The following is a 22,984-nucleotide window of genomic DNA, read 5'->3' as shown; positions in this document are numbered from 1 at the left end:
ATTTTAAAATACTTTGTTGGCACCATAGCTCGATAAATGATAAAGTTTCTTTAATTCTGTGCTTTAACATTGGGGAAGTAATTGTGGCTGACACTGAGTCTTGTTTGTGTATATGTATATACATATCTATACCCACATAAAGGAATTTGCCACTGAAATGTATCAATTTTCTAGTAAATTTTAAAAACTATGCCCAGAATTCTTTTTGTCTAGGTAATATATACCATCATATAGGTGATGTCACACTGTTCTAAAATTCTCTCAATAAGTATATTATCAGAGAAGTTGAATTAATAGTTTGAGGAAGAGCACTGCATGTAAAAGTTCTTCAATGTCCTCTACACCCCTTAATATGTCTGTATATTGAGTGAATGTTAACATATACATTATTATATCTGTATATTTGCTAGTACAGGATAACTACAGGTATTGGACTTCCTTTAGAATTCTTTCTCTGTATAATTTGTGATCCCCCATGTACACATATAAATTTGAACCTGTTTCATAGCTTTCCCATCTTACCAATCCTTGTTTGCCTGGCAGCTCATCAGCTTTATGTTCACAGCCACATTTATATCTTGTTTATAGAAGCTTTGGAGAAGAAGCTTCAACCTTAATCTAAGCCTCTCTTTTCTTGATTAAAATCTCTTTAAAACCCATCACTGTCTTCCCCAAGATATAAAATAGTTACAAAGAATCATTTAATAATTCTAGACCCTGTGATACCTTGCATTTCTGCTTCAGACCTATCTTATCTCATATTGATGTCATATCATGTTTGGGTCATTGACAAAAAATTTATTTATACAGCAACATTCCAGCTCTCATGGCTTTTTTTTCCCCCTTCCTCCTAAAATCTGGATAGGTAGCATGTAAATACTTATTGGCTATTCACAGGCTCACTCAGGTTCTGAGACCTGATGCAAAGTCCTGAGTCTTGCAAACCCTCTGTATGTGTTTAAATGCTACTGTCTGTTTATCTGTGGTGCTGCTGCCTAGATCTGACAAGCATGACTTAAATTCAGGTCACTGTGACATTGAAAATCTCCTCTGAGAATACTATTTAAAAAAAAATAGTATTTGTAAAGGTTTCTTCTATCTTCATGTTGAAAGCAGCTAGCCTACAACTTCATATAGTGACTGAGCAAATTCTGCTTTGTTTAATTTCTTTAGGACTTTTCCAATTTGTTTTGAGTTCCTAAAATTTAAAGAAGATGATTTTTTGTCTCATTATATGGCCCTTATTTTCAAAGCTGTATGTATCCCTTTTGTCAATAGTTGATATAGACCATGTTTAAAATCCTGAATGGTATTGGGTTCTGTAAAAAAATCCTTATGATTTTTGACTTAAAGTCAGCATTTCAGTTTCCTGGTAAAAACTGTTAGTCCAAAAGGGAAACTTTACATCTTTAACAAAGTGTGATATTAAATAAATGTCTGTAATATTTATAGTTGATAGTTCAGAGAGACTACTCATATACAAAATACATGATTTAAAGAATATGCTAAAAAAGTGCATACCCATTCTCATTTTGAAATAGATATGATCTAAATGTTTGTTGCTGCTGGTATCTTTACTAATCTGGTAGTGGTCATGCACTAAGATTCCAAAAGGCTGACGGCTTCTATTTGGATTCCTTCTTGCTGTCAGGTGTCAAGTTTTTTAAATTGGTCCATCTGTAATTGAGACAAGACACTGGCCATTCCATTAATATTTATGGTCATCTTTCAAACAGTAAAAATTTCTAAGCTAAACCCTACAGACTGAGTTTATTATGCCAAAATTTCTTACATTTGTGAACTTCACTTATGAGTTAATTTCTGCAATGAAATTTATTGTAAATTTGTCAGAATGGGTGTCCTATGTTATATCTTCCCATTACTAACTGCTTCACTTGCACCAGATGTAAAAGAAATGGGCAAAACAAACAAAATATATGCAACTATGTATATATACAACAATGTAGCTTACATTCATTCCTCTGTCCAAAAGGATGCTCCTTCAAAATGAACAATACCATCTTTGTTTCCTAACATATCTAGTGTATTTCTTCATTTGCTTATATAACCTTTACCAGAGGTTATGAATGTGAGAGTTGCAAAGCATGCCAGCTCTGACACCACAACTCATAGAATCATAGAATGGTTTGGGTCAGAAGGAGCTTTAAAGATCGTCTAGTCTAGCCCCTGCCATGGGCAGAGACATTTTTCACTGGATCAGGTTGCTCAGAGACCTGTTCCAATGATGGCACATCCACAGCTTTCCTGGACAACATGTTCTGGTATCTTATCCCCCACATTCTAAAATAGTTCTTTCTTGAGTCCAACCTGAATCTACACTCCTTTAGTTTAAACCTGTTGTCCCTTATCCTGTCCTTACAAGCCCTGGTAAAAAGCCTTTTTTTCATCTTTCTTATAAGTCCCCTCAAGTATTGAAGCACTTCATTGAGATCTCCCTGAAGCCTTCTCATCTCCAGGATGAACAACCCCAGCTCTCTCAGCCTTTTTGATGAGACCATTGTTACCACCCTCTCAGCCTTTCTTGACAAGAGAGCTGCTCCAAACCTCTGACCGTTTCACAGCCCTCCTTGGGACCTAACATGTCCATCCTTGGTCTAACATGTCCATCCAGTAATAATGTTAAGGTACTTAGGCAGGGCACACCTTTCTTGGATAATTCCACTTCCTTGATCAGCATGGTGTATATTTTCATGCTTTTAGTCAATCTGCCATTCTGTTAATTATCATGTAGGCTTAATGTCACTTCCTTTCTGTCTGGTTTAATCCCAGCCAGCAGCCAAGCCCCATGCAGTTACTTGCTCTCTCCCGCACCAGTGAGGTCAGGGAGAGAATCAGAAGGGTAAAAGTCAGAAAACCCCTGGATTGAGACAAACACAGTTTAATAGGGAAAGCAAAAGCTGTGCACACCAGCAAAGTAAAACAAGGAATGAATTCAGTGCTGCCCATGGGCAGGCAGGTGTTCAGCCATCCCCAGGGAAGCAGGTGCCCATCACCTGGAATGATGAATGGGAAGGCAAACACCATCACTCCAAATGTCTTCCCTTCTTCCTTCTTCCCCCAGCTTTATATAGTGACAATGATGTCATGGTCTGGAATGTCCTTTTGGTCAGCTAGGGTCACCTGCCCTGGCTGTGTCATCTCCCAACCTCCCATGCACCCCCAGCTTCCCCACCAGCATGGCCATATGAAAAGCAGAAAAAGGCTTTGGCTCTTTGCAAGCCCAGCTCAGCAATAACAAAAGCATCTCTGTATTATTAATCCTGTGTTCAGCACAAATCCAAAACATGGTCCTCTATCAGCCACTGTGAAGAAAATTAACTCTATCCCTGCTGAATCCAGAACATTTTCTTAAAGAATGACAGGGCTCTGCATGATAGGACATGACATATTTAATTTGCCTGAGATGCACCCACCTGGTCTGCACAGCTAGTTTACCCCAGCTCTATTAATGAGTCTTCTCTTTCTCATGCATTACAGTTTAAAATCAAAGGAGTAATTTTACAAGAATATTTAGTACTCAGCTTTAATGATAGATGATAGATAAATATTTTGGATATTACACTTGGTCTTGGCATTTGTTCCCTTTGTGGTCACTCTCTTATGCTATCTCATTCCCACAAAGAACTGTATTAAGGAAAAGGTGGAGAAAGCTGTGATACAAAGGGCAGCTAACTATCTAAATTCTTCAATGGCAACCACCTGGATTTGGATTAAAAATAAAAAAGAAGTAAAATGGTCAATATTATGCTACTTGACTTTCTGAAGCATTTTTTTATTCAAAGAAGGTTTTTTTTTTTTGTTTTTGTTTGGAGTTTTTGGTGGAATTTTTTTGTGTGTGTGTGAGTTTTATTGCTGTATATTTGCTTATTCTGCCTTGCTGATGCCTTGATATAAGATAGGGGAGTATGTTCCAGAGTTATGATTAGGCTTTTGTCCAACCACTGTTGAAGGCGTAGACTGACAACGGAAACCCCAACTCTATTTTTAAAATCTTCTGAGAACTGTCAGAAGGTGCTGTGTGAATTTCCATTAAAGAACTCTGCTGTCATCATAAGGATCCATTTGCAGTGAACAGGCTGTAGTTACTGGGAGAAATTTGTATGCTTACTGGGGGAAGACAGGCCTCAGACAGGCCCCACCCTTGGTACATTTCTACAAAGAAATAGAGGCTTTTAATTTATAAAAATATGTTAAAAACAACCAACAGCCAGTACTGGAAGTAAAACTAAATCTCCTGAGAATCACCTCCCCCTGACCACCACTGATTTAAGATCTGCTCTGGATATTGGTTTCCTTCATTTGTTTGTGGGTTTTGTGGTGATTTACAACATGAAGTGCCCAAGCACACCTCTTTTTCAGATGTTAACACATAAGCTTACCAGAAGATTTATTTATAGACATTTAAGCAGAGGAAAACCCAAGATGATATATTTTTGTGACCTCTTCCTGTTTCAATGACATGACTGTGATGTCTGTATTTTGGGACCAAAATATTCATGCAGTATGCATTTCTGTATGGAGGTCCTAATGAATTTTATCATATTGCAGCAGACCTGTATAAGCTTTTCTAATTACAGAAGTGAAAAATATAATTTGAAACTTTTATGAACCTTTCTTGGTTCATAAGCTGACTCTGATTTAAACCTTGCTTTAGGTTATCCTTGGATACGTCCTCTAGTAAACAATATTCCAATATAAATTTATGGGGCAAGTATGTTAGTATTTATTGAAAAATTTTATCTTTACTATTATAAGTGGACAGTGTGGGGAGAAGTGCTTTAAAGAAATGTACAGAAGATTCATGTCTCTTTGGCAGAATGGCAAAATGTAACTGCTATGAGACAAAATTGGTAGTTCTGTAAACAGGAAACATTTGCTTTGCTAGCATGTATGTAAGAGAAAAACCAATAAAAATGGAAATGTAGTTTGGGTCTTTTTTTTAAAAAAAGGTAATAATTAAATTTGTCTGGATAACTTATCTTTCTTAGCAGTTTACAGTTTTCTTTAAAATTCTTCCCATTATTATAATTTGTGATTTATGTATTTTTTGATGAGCAGGCACAGGTTTTTTCTTCTGCTGCCTGATAATATGATTGAAACTCTTAAACATGTAAATACTGAATAGAATATGGTAATGTGGGTACCTGTTTCACAGCCTTTTAAGTTGAATAGAAGTATAAGGTTACCTATAAGAGCATTTGAATTAGGACAAAGTATGTCCAAACATAAGTTTGAAAATAATTATTTAATTTCCAGAACTTTTTAAATGTTCACACAGTTTCAACATGGATCATATACATTGCATATTGCCTCTTTGTTCTGTTTGTTTATAATTTTATAAGGAATCATAGGATTAAAGTTTATATTGCTCATATTAATTTAAAAAGAGGGATTTGAGCTGTTGAAGAACGTGGTGACTTGTCACTGTTTTGATCTGAAGAAGAAAAGAGAATACAAAGAAAGAATACACAACAAAACTGTCCTAGAAGACACAATACACTTTATTTCCCTATGTTCCTTCTTAGTTTATGTCCAAAGAGGAGGCTCACAAGTTGTGCTCCTGTCAAAGTCTGCAGGCTGAGGGTGATGGCTCCTGCTGTTTCACATCATCATGTCTGTATCACACCTTTCCTCGTGTGCTTGGTGAGGCTAAGCTGCCTCTAACAGCCACCCACTATTCAGGGGACCTCAGGGTTCCACAGACATTGTAGTTTTGTCTGGGGACTGCTGATCAATGCTGAGCCTTCAGTAAAGACCTGCTAGGTTGCATTTATAGTGTAGCCTAGGTAAATGTGTAGGCCTAGTAGGGTGTAGATAGTTTTTGTTGGTTTCTTTGTTTCTATGTCTTTTGGGTTTGGGTCAGTTTTGAGACTCAAAAGCATTTTTGAGGTTTTATTTGGTTTCCTCTTTCTTTTTTCTCTTGACTAATCAAAAAAAGAAAGAAGTTTCTTTTTACCTTGACAAAGAGTAGGCAAAATGAAAAATCCATCATACACTAGCTTTGTAACTGTAATAAATTTTTTTTCAAGTGAGAAATATCTTCCAACAAAAACAAAGTCCAAAATATTCAAAACTTCAATTAGTCAAATCTGTACTGCATAGTTTACATGAGTGTGGATGCTGAGAGAGAGAAACAGATAGGATCCTAGGCATGGTTCTGGGAAAAGCTGTGAGAAACTCAGAGAAAAGAATTATAAACAATTATCTTAAGTTGCTGCACCTGGTGTTTGTAAACATGTGGAATGTGTTATGGAAATATGCTTACCAAAGGGTGGCTTCTTAATTAACCACTCATGTGAAATACATTGATTAAATGACCAATCAGGTCCTCCGGTATCGGACTAAGATCTAAAAAAAGATGTCTCAATAAATGCAAGACCTTTTACCATTTTGCCTTCTGATGCAATTCTGTGTCATCTCTGACTCACCAGTGACACAGGAGTGTCAATCACCGTGTAACAATGAACAATTATTTTCGTTATTTAGAATGGAATTGCTTTAGCAAATAAATAAATATTAATACAGTGGAGCTTTTGGAAATTTCCCCCAAGGAATTTTTTGTTGAGGGTTACAATTCAGTTATTTGGCAGAGAAAAAGTGATACGACCATGAAGCAAGACTTCTGATGTAGTTATGTACTTTGCTCTGAATCTGATGTGTGTGTACACATGTGATACACAGTTGTTCTTAATTGATGGAAAATTACTTTATTTTTGCAGTACACGAACCTAAACAAACTGAATTGTTCTAGCTAGATGGCAAATGAATACATTAAGTTATTTTTTTGGATCATAGCCTCAAACCCAAAACAACCCAAGATTTAATCAAAGAAGCTTTTAATTTTTATGAACTTAATTAGGAAGTGTAAATATTTAAGACTGTGTTGCCTTGGTAAATAATAAATTCAGCAGCCAGAATTTTTCCACATCCTTTATCTGAAGTAGAAGAGCAGCAGCAGAAATAATATGCAATACCAGAATGGTTTTCTGTATCAGTTTTATGAAATTAATTTTTCACAGTATAAAAGGGAGAAAAAATACACATTTGCCAATTGTTGCAGTAACAATAACTGAAGCAATAAATCCCAAAAATAGTGCATGAGTTTATAGGTTTGAAAAGTTTTGTTCTTTTCAAATGTGGAAGTAGTGGAATCCTTTGATGTGGTGTTTTATGAAGCTGCTGTTTTAGGATTAGTGGTATAATTGACTATATCTACTAAGAAGCTGGAAACTAGTTAATTATGGACACTTTTTTAATGGATCATTTAAATGGATTTATACAACAGAAGCACATAGTTAACTCACTTTATACTAGTATTCAAGAAGTCTTGGTATGCTTCATCAGCTTGCTAATTTGAGTCACCTTTCTTCAATTACCTTTTTTAATGAGTAAAACAAGGTATGGATGTGCCAGATGTTTCATATACATCACCAGCCTTATATCAGGTGTAAAATTTGACTCTAGCACAGAAACTGATCACTCTACCAAAAAAAAAAAAATAGATCAAGTGAAAAAGTACTTTGTCTTACTTACTTCTATATTTTCACAGTTTTCTGTTGATTTAGACTTGCTTCCCACAAAGCACTGTCTAGACATTCAATGTCTAACCTACATCTTTTCTTAAAGCTGCTGTATTACCCATGATGTAGGTGGATATTGAATATATAATCCTCCCTTTTTTTGTAAAAACTGGCTATGATGCATTATTTTTTTTTGAGAATAAGACTTAAACTGTTTGTATAATTATTGACATAAATAATACGATTAAAAATAATTATTTCCTCTATCTAAGTGAAATATGTATATGAATATGTATATGCTGAGCATGATGTCATATGGTCTGGAATGCCCCTTTGGTCAGTTGGGGTCACCTGCCCTGGCTGTGTCACCTCCTTACCTCCCCCACCTCCCCAGATTCCCCAAATTCCTTGCCACTGTGGCCTTGGAAAAAGCAGAAAAGGCCTTGGCTCTGTGCAAGCCCTGCTCAGCAATAACAAGGAACTGGTGGGCGCAAACAAATTTACCAAATCCATCTTTGGATAGAAGATTATTAACTCTGCATGTAGTTCCTTATTTTGTGAAGAAAAAAGTAGATTGCTGTAGATTGCAATTTCTGGTGAACTTCACTTGTTTTCCAAGATTATTCCAGAAAACTCTAAAGAAACGCAGTCCTATAGAAGAATCATTTTGTAGCCAGTGTTCAAATGCTATCAAGATGTTTATTTTCATTCTGTGCTTTGTGATAGAGGGAGAGATGTGAGTATAATGTTGTCTATCAAATGGTGAAGGTCACTGTGGATTTTTACTTAGTTCATTTTTTTGCAGCACTGATCTATAATCAGCAAGTGTCTCATTAATCAGGCCTGTATAGAGCATCAGCTCCATCTGCCTGCTTGTTTTACCATGTTTTATAGATATATGTTGGCTTTTTGTAAAGTAATAAATATTTCTTGAATGAAAGGATGTATTATCATAATGGTTTTCCATGGTTTTACAGAAGAATGTACTTTTAAACAATTCTGTATCACTTTGCATTTAAGTTAGTTATTCCTGTGAAAGTACCTACCTGAATATTTATCATAGCTGTGAGTAAATTATAGGCAAAATACATAATTTTTTTGTGAAAACTCTTTCTTCTTGCAGTGTAATGACAAAATTGATTATCTAGAACTGATTAATTTTAAATGCCATGTCAATTTTATTTTATCAGTTTATTTTCAGCACTGAATATTATAGGGATTAGATATATGTTGACTCAGTAGGTAATAAACTAAATGTATGGTATAATTTTCCAGCAATATTTGCTTCTATATATTTACCCTATTCATGGTTCTGTGCTTGATAATATAAAATATTTTGAATTGTGTCTATTTCTGAATACAACCCCTATTCAGATTTATGTGTACTATATAAATCACTACAACTCTAAATTATGGAATATATATACAACACAAATGAAGAAGGAGTTTCACTAATTGTTGGAATTTTCTTGTTCTCAAATTCAATGTTGAAAAACTAGTGAACAGAGCCGTAGCAAGGTCATGTCAACAATAAATTAATTCACCTTGATCACTGAATTCCTCTGCAGCAAGTCAAGTAATTGAGTAATAAAAATCAATTTTCCTTATGTTTTGCCTTATTATTTTATCACAGAAAGCTCATTTTAAGTTCAGCATCACTTTATATTATAAAATCTGAGGATGAAAACAGCCTGAACATCAAGACAAAATAGTGTTTGGTAGTGAACTACTGGACTGTGGTCCTTTAAAAATTCATTTTTAAAGTTATATAGTATACTGCTTAATTCTGTATTACTGAAGACTAGGAATAAAACTTTTCTGTTAAAAAAAATTAATTTATTCACAAAAGACATACTTTTGTGTAGAGTCAAATTCTATTCTTTGTAACTCATTCTTACAATTAGAATATATTGAATTTGTAACTATTTTAGAAATACCGTTGTTTCTCAGTTTATATTGACATTACTATATAGTCAAATTTGGAATACAGCTTCAGCTCTAGCCGAAGCAAGTAGAAATTTACTTTTGTAGTGCACAAAATTATGTGGTTACCTGTTTTCAAAAAGAACCCCAAATCCCCCAAACTGTCTTTTTCCTTTTTCCAAAAGTTATGCAGGTGAATACACGAATGGATTAGCTACATGACAATAGGTAAATTCTGCAGTATTTCAGACCATGTGCAATATATTTTAGCAATTTTAACATGTTTTAATGCATAAAACTTCTTTGATTTGAGATGTGGTTACTTTGTGTCTGCCCTTTTGCTAAAGGGCAGAGAGATGAATCTTAACCAGATAAAAGATTCCTGGACTGAAGGGGAGAACTTCCACTTCCTCTTCATTCAGAATTTAAAAAGTTAAGAATCGCTACGCATCTGTGTTTGTGAATAGATGGAGTGAGGTAGTAGAGAATGTATCTCATGGTTAGCTTGATGATCCCACTGGTGGGAACCAGTTATTACTAACTGATGTATAGAATGTATGTACTTTTTGAGGAAGAATAGCAAAAGCAGTTTCTTGTGCAAATGCCCATCTGTAGTGGACCATTGTTTATGGATGTCCTTTCCTCCCTGTGATTCTGTGAACTCTAAGCCTGTTTTATTAAAAATCAACCAAAAAACCACCCAACGAAAGCAAACGAGCAAACAAACCAAACAACAAAACCCCCACAAAAATCCCCCACAAAAACCCCAAACCCCACCTCCCAAAAGAAATGGACTAGAAAATGGAAATGTCAGAGCTGCTAGATGAAAAAAAAATGCACTTTAAACACTTACTGAATCAAAATAATTTAAATTTGTTGAATTCATGGTTCAAAAACTAGGCACTGAGAACAAGGTACTGCTGAGACATGGTCTGTGTTTTCATGATAGCCTAGCAACTCCATAAAACTCATTTCTATTAGCATCTTCAGGCCAGAAAAGCAATTACAGACCTCAGCCAGAATGATGGTTTTTTCAGTGAGAATATGTTAATACTGAATCATCTTAACAGAGAATAATTGTCTCATTTGCAGATTGTATTTGCTTTGCTAATTCTTTATGCTCAGTCATGAATGACTACTTTTTAAAGCTTTTCTGCAAAACATTCTGAAATACCATATAATATAATATTCTTGCCACTTTAAAAAACTATTGAAGTTTTTTATCCTACATAGCAAATACCCAGCTTGTTAAGTGTTGTAGCACAAAGGAAAGGGCACATTGGCCATTTAGGGGAATAACATAAAACATCAGTGTTGAATGCTGCATAAATTTCTTAAGACATTCAGTGCTTTTATTTTGAGATTACTGCACTTAATGATTGATAAAGTTTTTCTGATGCCAGTGTAAATTCTAAGTGCTTATTTTTCTGAATTCTAGAACATGAAAATATTAGTTTTATTATATTAGGAACTCTTGCCCTTTTATGCTTGTGGATTTAAAAATAAAATAGTTAATTTATTTGATTAATTCTCATTTTAAGTTAGTTTTACGCGTGTTCATAGAATCATACAACAGTTTGGATTGGAAGAGATGTTCAAGATCGTCCAGTTCCATCCCAGTGCATGGGTGGGGAAACCTTCCATTAGACCAGATTAATCAGAGCCCCATCCAACCTGGCATTCAAGACATCCAGGGATGGGGCATCCACAATTTCTCTGGGCAACCTGTGCCAGTGTATATCTACTGTAAGCCTACATTCTTTCAGTTTGAAGCTGTTACCCCTTGTCCTTTAAAAGATAGGATGTGCCCCTGTAAAAAATCCGAAGACATAATTTTATTTTTTAGGGAACTATGAATTACAATATAGGCTACTAATGTACACCTCTGTGGAATGATGAATACTTTAGTGTAGTAAAGTATTACTACATAATACTTTTTATGTAGTAATAATAATAAATACGATTCATTTATATATAAATATAAATACAATTTGAGTTATATAGAAGTAATTTAATGTAATGATAAGTGTGTGCTAAGTAGCAAATATCAATTTTATTCTAAATTTTGGTATTCATAAATTCATATTTTAGTATTTTAATATTTTTACCTCTCAAATATGTATTTTCAAATATTGATACAGGAACTAGATGATGAAAAATGTTTTAAACAAGATTTTTATCTTACATAGAAAAGGAAGCAGAAGCAACAGGAGGAAAGATAATTTTTTAGCATCAATTAATTCTGTCTAAAAGCTACATTTTTTAGAATTGTTCACAAATATGTTTCGAATTCTTTTTCTGTACTGTCGAAACCACTACTAATTGTCATGCAAAGCTAGATAAGAAAAATACCGTCTATAACTGCTGATTTATCTGAAATGTAAGAATTGCCTATTTCAGTAAGAAGTGGTAAGCAGGCAGTGAAGGGTCACCTAAAAAAAAGCCCCGTAACTTGCACTCACCTGTGAAATCACACAAGTGAAAAACTTTTGATTGATGCTTTTGATTTCCCTCTTTAAAGGGAAAGTGTGTCACTTAGTTCCTTTGGTGAAAATTGCTTTCCTTCTGCCAGCTTTTATTTCAAGTGCCCAGAGCCGTGGCAGTGCCATAGCAGTGCAGTTGCATAAGGGCAGTGCAAATAGCAGCGCTGCTTTTAGAACATAATTGTCCAACTGATCTCAGTGCTCAGCACAGGCGGCTGTTGTGTATCTGCTTTGATAATAATAAGTGACACCAGCAGGACTTTGTAGCTGGAGGGGACAGTGACATATCATATCACTCCTGTTTTATCAGCTTCTGCCCCCTTAAAAACTTGTCAGGCAGTGTCTTTTGGCAAACAGTGACATACATGCCTGTAACAAAAATAAGTGCTTCTACATGCTACTCTCTCAGAGGTTTTTTCTTAGTGGACAAGTTTTGGAAAATAAAATTATTTTTAATTCTGTGTATAGCTTTGACACAGTCAAACACTAAAATTAATCTCTTTTGGCTTGCTTATATCAGCTTTAGTGTCCATATTAAGAGGTGAAAAAGGGTTTGGCACTTTATGTGTTCGGCATTGTCTTATGCAGTGATTTGTAAAAGTGCTTTTCTAGAACATTCTTACTCTTGGGGTATGTCTTTTGAGGACCAAGCTCTTATGACTGAACTTTCACCTGAAAAATGCTTCTTGGATCTTTGGTTGTACACAGAGATTTCTATATTACATGAAAACTTGGAAGTTAATATTCTGCATTCTGAGGAATAGTGCTGATAGTTTACTGTGCTAACAAATACCACTATTGTTTGCAAAATTGCAGTAAAGGTTTTTTACTGTAAGCATTAAAATATTTAGCTGAGTAAAACTGAGTAACAGTGTGCTTACAGTTTGTTTTATACTGGTAAAGAAACAAAAGAAGACAACAGTTGTAAAAGCCTTGGAGACAGTGCGCAGTCTTCATCCCTTTGATAAAGTCTGGAATGTAAATCTCTATAGAAATCTTTACATGTTTGTAGATCTGTCATAGATATACATCAAAAGAATCTCTGCAGATGAACATTATATGATTTAGAAGTATATTGCATTAATTTTCAACAGATGTTGCAGGATTTCTTAACATTATAGTGTGCACTTAACATCAAAATAATTTTTTTCTTGTTCTTTGTATTGTGACAGGATGATGAAGTAGTACTTCAGTGTGTTGCCAGCATTCACAAAGAACAAAGGAAGTTTTGCTTGGCAGCTGAGGGACTTGGGAATCGCCTGTGCTTTTTGGAGCCAACATCAGAAGCTAAAGTAAGAAGCTGATACTCTCAACTGGTCTAACTGATCAGTGAATGTTAACCTACTTACTCACAAGCACATTTAATTATGGTTTCTTAAATATGATGCTAGAAGGACCTTATGTATGCTTTTCTTCCTGACTGCATCTTAGAATTGTTTGCAAAAATTTCCCAGAGATTCCAAATAAATTTTGAGGCACACCTGATAAGAGTGAAAAGCTGCTATTCTTTAACTAAGAAACTTCCTGTAACTGAAACACTCCCTATTTTCAAGATTAGGTCTCCAGAATGTTATTAATATTTAAGTTCACTGAACTCCCATATTTCTGTTACTGCTATGGGTTCAAATATATTGATACACTGGATTGATAATTTTAGAAGCATTGTCACCTGTCAGTTACTGGTGTTAAGTGTTACTCTGGACTTCATTGTCAATCAGGAAGTTGAATGTACAGGGACAAGAATGATTAAGTAAAAGAAAATTTTAGAAGATTAAAAATGGAAAATTGAAAAAAGAAGCCAGAGAGATGTGAAGGAAAAAAAAAAAACCAAATCCCTCAAGGGTAATTGTCAGAGCTGGAGAGGGGAAAGTAGAGAAGGGATGAAACTGAAAGCCTCTACTAAAGCGTAATGTTAGGAATAAACCAAACAGAGGAAGACCTCCTCTTTCTCTTTGGTTCTCTCTGCATCGTTTTCCTTAATTGTTTTTATTTCTTCACTTTTCATCACCTTAAAATGCAGCATTATCAGGACTTTTATTCTCTCTTGTCAGTCTGATTTTAAAAAGAAGTGCATATTCACTTTAAAGCTCATCCTCAGACATGATCTTTATCATGAATCACAGAACACAGAGCTGTTAAGGTTGGGAAGAGTCTCTGAAGGTCACCTAAGTGCAAAATCTACTTAGAATAGCTTCAGACAGAGCAGATTGCTTGGGACTCTCAGATCAGAGTTTGAGTATCTCCAAGGGTGATAACAACCTCTCTGGGCAACCTGTTTTACTGTTTACCATGCTCACAGTAAGAGTAGGGGGGTTTTGCCATATTTAAAAAGTATTTCCTGTATTTCACTTTGTATCAATTTACTCTTGTCCTTTCACTGGGTTCTGCTGTGTAGTCTCTGGATGTCTTTGTGCTTTCTGCCATATATTTTTGTACATTGTTGGTTCCCCTTGAGACCTTTTTCTCTTGAACATATCTTTCTTTGGACATATCAGTGCCAAGAAATTGGAAAAAAAAATAATCTGTTGTGAAGTTTTATGTTTCATAAACAGCAGACATATTGATTCAGAAATTAGGATTTCCTTAAAGAGTTCATATTATTATGTCATAAGATTCTGAATCTCAGCAGTTACTACTGTAAATATCTTCTATCAACCTCATACATGATTTAAGATCTTATACCTTCTCTTCTGTTTTGTCAGTGACATTACAGAACAAATACAATGTCCATGATGTCATTCTAAAAGGCAGGAAAACAATAATACATAGGGGGAAAGTTTTTGCATTTGAACCTGAAGAAGCTTCATTTTACTGTGAGGAATACAGCTCAAGGAAAGTAAAATGGCTGTGTTGTCAATTCATTAAGAATGGATTTATATTGCTTTCATACAGGAGAGTAGCATCTACCTCAAATGCATATGAATAGGCATTAAGCATAGATTCAAAAATTAAAATAAACACGTTCCAACACACTTTTCATTGTGTTTCACCTGTTCTGCTGATCTGTTCTTGCACTGTTTAATTTATTTTTACAGTACGTCCCTCCAGACCTTTGTGTCTGTAATTTCGTCCTTGAACAATCACTGTCTGTCAGAGCCCTTCAGGAAATGCTGGCCAGCACAGGGGAAAATGCTAGTGAAGGGGTAAGTAAATTGACCTCAAAGAACATTAAATCTGAATACAGATTTTCCTCATTTCTTTCCTTGTCCAGGATTTTCTAGAAGAGGTTCCTGATGTCATAGTATTCTTGGAACATTATTGCTCCAGTTGTGTAATCACATTAATTTCTCTTTGGTGCAACTCTTTTGACAATTGTGATCCACAAATCCAGAAACAGCATCAATTTGATTGCTTTGACCCTAATTCTCCAATTTCAGCTGAATCAAATTGAATTGAACTTTCATTCTATTACAAACAGAGCATGATAAAACTATGTCTTTACATATTTTACAACTTAATGGCTTATTCTGTGCTTCAGATCTTTAAATGGGACATATCATTGCACAGATGTGAAAGATGGAGTTACATCACCTTTGATCCTGCATTGTCAACCTTTGCATACATAGTTTTCAGACTTCATTAATGCAGATCTTTTGTTTTCCACTGCATAAAAAAGTTGCATTCTTTATTTGTGAAATTACATTGCATTCTATAAAATAAGTCTTGATGAAAATAAAAACATATGCTTAGGAAATCAAAAGATCAATTTAAAAATTTCTAGAATTTTAAAGAAATTACATAATTTTTAATATTTCAAAATATTCACCCCAAACTACAGCTGAAAGATTTAATCTGAGGTTAATAATGATATACGAATATTTAATTTGGAATTGGAATTAGACGACATATAATCTCTGATAAAAATGATCACTGTTCCTTAAGGAGCAGAAGGCAATAAAAAAGAATGTAATCTGTTGTACTGTATTTATTTGGAAACTATCTTGTCCTTCATTTATTTTAAATTTAGGTACAATCCATTGAGGAAACTGTAATAGGAACACAGCAGTTCATACTAAAAGCAAGGCTGAAATAAAAAATTATTTGCTTTTCATACTAAATTTAGTTTGAACCAGAGTTCTGCTGCTAGTTTCAGATTTTTCTAGAGGAAGACTGTAGATTATTCAATTTGGAGGCTTTGTTGTGTTGGTTTGGTTGTGTTGTTTTCTTCTTTTGTTTTTTATTTTTATAAGTCAAACTTGCAAGTGATTAATTTAAAAACTATCACTAATAAAATAGCAGAAGGGTTTAATTGCTTGTTCTCAGTATTCATGTACTTGTTGCAAACTGAATACATGTAATTTTCTTTTGACAACCTGTTTGTAATTACAATTGACTTTGCTGCGAACTTTTTCCTTTTTAAATTAAAAAAAAGTTTTAATGTATAAAAGAGGTGTTATAGTCACTGCTGCATGCTTTTCCAGTTTTCTTCACCAAACAGTGACAAGTTTCTGCAGGATTAAAAGAAGTTTTTATGAATGACATGTTTTGAATAAGTAGGCAGTAGTTTAACTTATGTATTGTTCACAGCATGTAAAACCATTTGCCTACACATGTATAACCATTATTTGAGCTCTTGGAATATCCTTTAATTATCTTTGTCCCTTTCAAATGAATGCAAGGATGAGAACTGGCCTTAAATATCATCCAAAAGGAACATAAAAGAAATTTGCTCTAAAGGAAGCAAATGGAAAAATCCAGTTTTGCTTCTCCTTGTCTTGTCATAGTTTAACATATTCAAAATTAATAACGGTACTTGGTTGAAACTGTGGATGCAGTTGCTTTTATGAATCTGAATTATGTTAAAGATTAATATTAGCAAGTAGATATTCTCAGTATATGCTTAAACTATTCTGGGCAGTCAGCATGTTATTTTCTCTTTCAGATTTCAGTTTCTGTATATATATTTGTATTTATGTTGTTATTTTTTTTAATGCCTGCATGAAGTTTATAAGAAAGGTAAGTGGTATCTTATTTAACTTAAAATATGTTTTTGCAAATGCTGTGTTTTACCAAATCATATTAAAAATCAGGTAACAATAAAAATTTTTGTCAAAAAACAATATTTTTCCCCTTTGGCAGATATTTGGCTATTGTTGTATTGACTTCGTTATTATTATTTTTTCCCCTGTGTATTCATTTCATAATTTGTTGGAATATTTGCACTCCTTCCTTGAACTGCCACAGCTCTTCATGTTGTTGTGTAGTTCTGATCATGGTGCACTCAGAGCAGTGGCGTTCTGACCTTCTCCATCCTGTTCTGCAGGCAGCCCAAGGGGGTGGCCACCGGACCCTGCTGTACGGCCACGCCATCCTGCTTCGACATTCCTTCAGCGAAATGGTAAGTGAGGGAGCACCACCTGCACAGAACGAGTAGCCTGAATGAGAAATGTCTTTTCACCAAAATAAAAAACTAAAAATTTGGAATAATGCTCTTTCCAAGCTATCTTCTGTGCTAGATGAGAAAGAAGTTAATAACTTGTGGTGTCTCAACACAATAGAATTGTTTAAATTCATATTCTTGATTTAACTTAGAATTGCAGTTGAAAAGCTCCTAAAATCTATTATTTCTGCGTCTTTAAGGAATCTTTAACTTCCATTAGCAAGAACTTCTACAGCAAATTAATTTGTTCTGATATATGTTATTTTCTCCCCCATCATATTTTATAAGATAAGGTATTCCATTTGACATCCCATATTTTCCATGGATTATGTCCACGAAGATGCTGTCTTCAGGCTGCCTTGTATAAATTTCATCATACTATATTCTACAACTGAAAAATTTCAGCTGTTTTGTCTCTTTGTCCTACTAGGACCCATGTAAATACACCTAATACAAGGCAGAAGAAATGAGAAGTCAGGAAAACACTTTCCCTCCTTTTTCCTGTACTAGAAAACGCTACATTAATCTTGAAATGCTGCATTAATCTTCTATGTTGCTTATGTTTATGAACCTTGAAAATTGTAGTTGCCTTGATATACCAGAGCTGCAAGTATAATTATTACCTTTTGGTATGTTTTTAATGTTTTCATGAATCAAACTTATTATGATAGGGTTGTAATTAGATGTTTGCCTGTTCCTATCTGATGAGCTGTATGAAACTTCAGAAGGTAGAAGCTAAATTGCACAGCTGAAGTGGAAATGTGCTGCAGTGGAAAAGGATTTTGATGTTTAAAGTTCAGGAAGAGCTTCTGTATGAATAACAACATCATCTTTAACTCATTAAAAAATCAAATATGATAGTAAGACGAAGTAATGTGAATGTATTAATTTGGTATGTATGTTAATGGATACTGTTGGGATTTTGTTTACAATAATGTCACTTTTTTGCAGTATTTGACATGTTTAACATCATCAAGATCCCAGACAGATAAACTTGCATTTGATGTGGGATTACGAGAAAATGCAGCAGGTATGCCAAGTTATTTTTGAAGGAGAATGAGTTACCCATTTCTGGTTTTAGGAGAGACATTGTGTTTAATGCAACTGTAAGCTTATGAATGGGATCTTTCAGTGTTCATCAGAAAAAAGGTGACTGAAAGAAATGACTGTTAGTATTTATGTGAGAGAGTCTTGCAATTAAACTGACTTAACACAGCTGCAATAAAATGCTTGATGATGGTCAAAGTACAACATTTCTGTTGAATAAAACAAATTTGATGCTTTTGTAGGTTTTTTTTTGTTTTGACACTTAGAGTATAGAAAAGCCATATACTGGTGCATTCACAATATACATTGTAACCAGGTAAGAAAAGAAATTCGCAACTTGTAGTGCAGGAAACCAGAAAATATGTAGTGAACACACTGCTAAAAGAGCTAGACAGAAATACATTTGTAATATGGACAAACCAATAATGGGACAAAGTGAAGGAGATACAACACAAACATGACATTATGATAAAGATTTAAAATCTAATTAGTGTATTTCTGGGAGTACTGCCATTGCCATTACTGCTGATGGAAATATATTGAAAAAAAAATTGTGCTTCCATGAAAATACATAAAAATTATGAGTTGCCACTGGAGCTATATTAAATAAATTTAAAGGTAACTTAGCCACAAAGAGCCAGAAATACACTTTAATGCTGCTGTGTACATAGTGCTCATGGTTACTGAAAGTTATGAGTACTCCTCAGAAAGTAACAGGTGACTCTGTAATAATCAGGGCCATTCATGTGTCTTGAAGGGAAAATCTAAGTACTTGTATACACACTTCATTCATATAAAGCTCAAATAATGAAATACTGTTTGTGTTAATATAAATCTGGGCTTTCTGTTGTTTTTTCAGTGTTAATATAAATCTGGGCTTTCTATTGTTTTTTCATTGTTTTGAAAATTAAAATCAAATAGATTAATTGATGATGGAGAGACACTGGCAGTGTAGGTGTTAAAACCTTTGTAAATCATAATCTTTGAACCTGTTCAGGTGACTCTTTACAAAAGTTTGTCTTTTGAATGAGTGAGGTTTGTCTTTCAGTTGCTTATAGCCATAGAGAAGGTTGCTTTAGACAGATAGCAGCAGCCTACTACTTGACTGTCTTTGATTGTTGCCTTAGATGGACAATATTTTCTTTAGGAATATTGAGAAAAGGAATGTATGTGATAAAAGGAATATGTGTGTTTAATCACTACTAAAATAATTTCAGTGAAATCTGTTTTTAAAATTTTATACCTTTTTTTTTTTAGAATTATTGTACATATATCTTCTTCTATCTATGAGGTTTTATAACAAGTATATGTCGTTGTTTAACTGATATTTGCTTAACTGTACATACACAAGAAAACCCATGTACACATAGGTAAGATTAACAAAAGCTTAATTGTGTTTCTGCACAGAGGGCTTGTCTGGAAAGCTCATAAACTGAGTACTATAATATCACTTTCCCTTGCTCTACTCCCTCACCTATGAAACTGTGCTAATGAATCAGTTTCTGCTACAGGAAGTATTCTTCATGTAGCAGAGGGAAAAGCCATCGGCTGTAAAAAATAATTCCCTTTGAAGATTTTGCATTTTACGTCTGAATGGATGTAACTTCTATTTATTGTCTTCACTATAATTAGTTTCATAACCTTCAGATTTTGTTTTAAGGAGGTTTTACATGAAATATCCTAATCAATCAAACAAATTTTTCTACTTTGATTCTACCAAATTGCCCTTTATTTTTTTCCCACTTCTTTTTTTTTTTTTTCCCCCCCACTTTGTCTGGTAAAAAAGTTTTATTCAACACGTTTCATATGTAGGAAACGTTCTATGGTTGTCACCATAGGCTTGGCTTGGCTATTTTGTATGGTCTGTAGGGCTAATGGAACTGCTTCTAGGTTTGTTATGCTATGTAATACAGAAGGTTAGGAATTAAATATGACAATTAAACAAAAGAAGTGACAAAAAGTGATAAATAAGACCAAGGTAGGTGTCAGCAATTTCCTGGCAAGGAGAGTCTCTAAGGGAGAGCAGTTCTGAGTAGTGTTTTGTAAACAATCCCTTTAGAAGTACTTGAAAAGGGAAATATCATATATGGCAAAGATTATATGACAAAAAGTTTCAAGCAAAAAGAAAACACCAAAAATTATTGAAAATAGAAACGATGTGGTTTTATAAGGTGAATGTCTTATAAGGCAATTTTTATAATTATATTTTAGTGATGTATAAAGATATACTTAGATTTCTTGGGAGTTGTCTGTTTTGGAGAACCTTGATTAGTGCCTCTGTCATTTAGGTGAAGCATGCTGGTGGACAATACACCCTGCTTCTAAGCAAAGGTCAGAAGGAGAAAAAGTTCGAATAGGTGATGACCTTATCCTGGTCAGCGTGTCCTCTGAGAGATACCTGGTGAGTTTGTTTCTTTAGATAGTGGTCAAATGGTGGGAAAATACAAAGTTCTGTGGGGATATCAGGAGATTGGTTGGAATTCTTATGAATTATTTTTGTCTAATCTATGGAGTAGTGTCTCATTGTAATGCAATTTTATTTTTCCGCAATGAAAGGGGGCTGTGTGTATGTGAAGCAAGACTGCTTCCATGCTTTTTCCCCAAATTTTAGAATAATACTACTTTTAGAAGAAATTTGTATATTTCATTTATGATATATTCTCTTCTGTTTATAATATAACATACTAAAAATTCTAAGTGCATAATTTTCATTGTTTCCTGTTACCATTGTCTTGTTTCAGCATCTCTCCGTGTCAAATGGAAATATTCAGGTGGATGCCTCCTTTATGCAGACACTATGGAATGTACATCCTATATGTTCAGGAAGCAGTATTACAGAAGGTTTGCCATTTTATTTAGACATATATATAAATCAGACTAATTTGTATGCTTTTGATAAAGAGGAAAGTTAAAAAAACAAATTCTCCTCAGAATGTCAACCAAACAGATTAAAGAAAATAAAGAAAAGCTAAATGAGTGCTGTAAGTTTAGAGTAACAAACCTTTAAAAGCTGCATGATCAATGAAGGCTTAGTTTAATTTGGGGGAGTAGGAACTGCAGAATAACTAAAGGCAGAAAACTTAGGTTTTTGCATACAATTTTCCTAAATACTGTTCTCCCACTACAGACAAAACAGAAGAGAGATGAAGGTACAGGCAAAATGAAAAGCAGTTTTCTCAAAGTTCCTATTTCAGTCTCTCAGTTCTGCTTTTTACAGACATTTCCCTAACATCCCAACATACAAACATGCATCCTTACTGTATTATCTTATTCAGCCTAAATCCTACACCACAGGGTCAGGATTTCTTTTGGGAAATTTTATGGCACTTCATGGTCATGTTTGAGTCATTGACCATGTTTGTCATGGCCACCTTATTCTGAGAAATGTCTTGTTCTCTACTGAAAGTCTGGTCCACTCAGTATCTCTCCTTATTTCAGTGCCATAGTTTGTCATTAACACTGTTGTAGCAAACACTGTGCTTCACCTTTGCCATTCTCTATTCCAAGTTTCAGCACTCAACATCCACAAACAATATCTTGAAGTTAGGATCATTTTGCGTCACTTATCTGTAAAACTTAGCATTTATGATATACTAGTATACAATAACATAGGACATTAATGGAGCTTTAAGGGAACTGAGAGAAATATCCCACTTCCCTTGGATCAGCTACAGTAAGTCTTGATAGAAGATGACTTACCCTGGTGTTAGACTTAATTTAGTAGTCATTTTTTTTTAATCTATGGTTGGGTTTTTCTAACCCCAAGTGGTTTAAATCAGCATATCACAGTATTTCTGTGTACTGGCCCATAAGAAACCTGTCTCAGAGTGTTAGATTTTAATTTTAAAATCATATGGGATATGGATTTTGCTTGTAATACTTTCTGATTGCTTTGGCATGCTGGAGTTTGATATTTAAAAATGGCTGTCTGGAGGCCTATCCTTGTGGGTCAGAAATAGAACAGGGATCAACCCTCAAAAAGTCTGAGTTTTTTCAGCCTTTACAGGTAAAACAAAAAGAAGCAAAGAGAAAAGCCATCCCACAGCAAAGTTTAAAACTTGTAACATATGAAAAATATGAGCTACACAGAGAGATCATGGAAGACCAGAGGTATATTTTAGATTTCTGTACCTGAAGAGATTTGGCAGCTAAACTTCCTAGGAGCTTACAGAATTGAATAATTGAGGTTGGAAAGGATCTGGTCCAAGCCACTGTCCGGTAGATCCACTAGAACATGTTGCCTAGGAATATATTTAGACAGGTTTGGACTTTCTTCAGGGGTGGAAACTTCACAACATGCCTGGGCAACCTGTGCCAGTGCTCAGGCACATTCCTAATGAAAAAGTGTTTCCCGATGTTCAGACCCTACAATGTTTCACTGTGGGCCCATTGCCTCTGGTTCCATCACTGGGCACAGCAGGAGAGACTTTGATCTCATAGTCTACATTGATAAGATCCCTTCCCTTCCCTTCCCTTCCCTTCCCTTCCCTTCCCTTCCCTTCCCTTCCCTTCCCTTCCCTTCCCTTCCCCAGCCTTTCCTCAAGTGTGATACGCACCAGCTCTTAACCATCTTAGTGGCCTTTTGCTGTATTTGGCACTCTTATACTGAA

At 34.7% G+C, this 22,984-nt stretch overlaps 1 protein-coding gene across 1 annotated transcript in view; it reads left to right on the top strand.

Moving 5' to 3' along the window:
• RYR3 (ryanodine receptor 3) overlaps positions 1–22,984 on the top strand; it is a 196,389-nt gene that overhangs the window by 34,277 nt on the left and 139,128 nt on the right. Inside the window, exons 2-7 of the mRNA XM_054275545.1 lie at positions 13,120–13,239; positions 14,983–15,090; positions 17,211–17,285; positions 18,279–18,357; positions 20,663–20,775; positions 21,116–21,215. Coding sequence (XP_054131520.1) covers positions 13,120–13,239; positions 14,983–15,090; positions 17,211–17,285; positions 18,279–18,357; positions 20,663–20,775; positions 21,116–21,215 — 595 coding nt within the window. The remainder of the gene's footprint in view (positions 1–13,119; positions 13,240–14,982; positions 15,091–17,210; positions 17,286–18,278; positions 18,358–20,662; positions 20,776–21,115; positions 21,216–22,984) is intronic.

This window comes from Melozone crissalis, unplaced genomic scaffold (genome assembly GCF_028551555.1).
Source record: "Melozone crissalis strain CALT ecotype California unplaced genomic scaffold, PUWL_Pcris_2 ptg000018l_1, whole genome shotgun sequence".
Taxonomy (NCBI): domain Eukaryota; kingdom Metazoa; phylum Chordata; class Aves; order Passeriformes; family Passerellidae; genus Melozone; species Melozone crissalis.
Note: the sequence above shows the minus strand (reverse complement) of the source record. Positions and strands in the feature narration are given on the sequence as shown.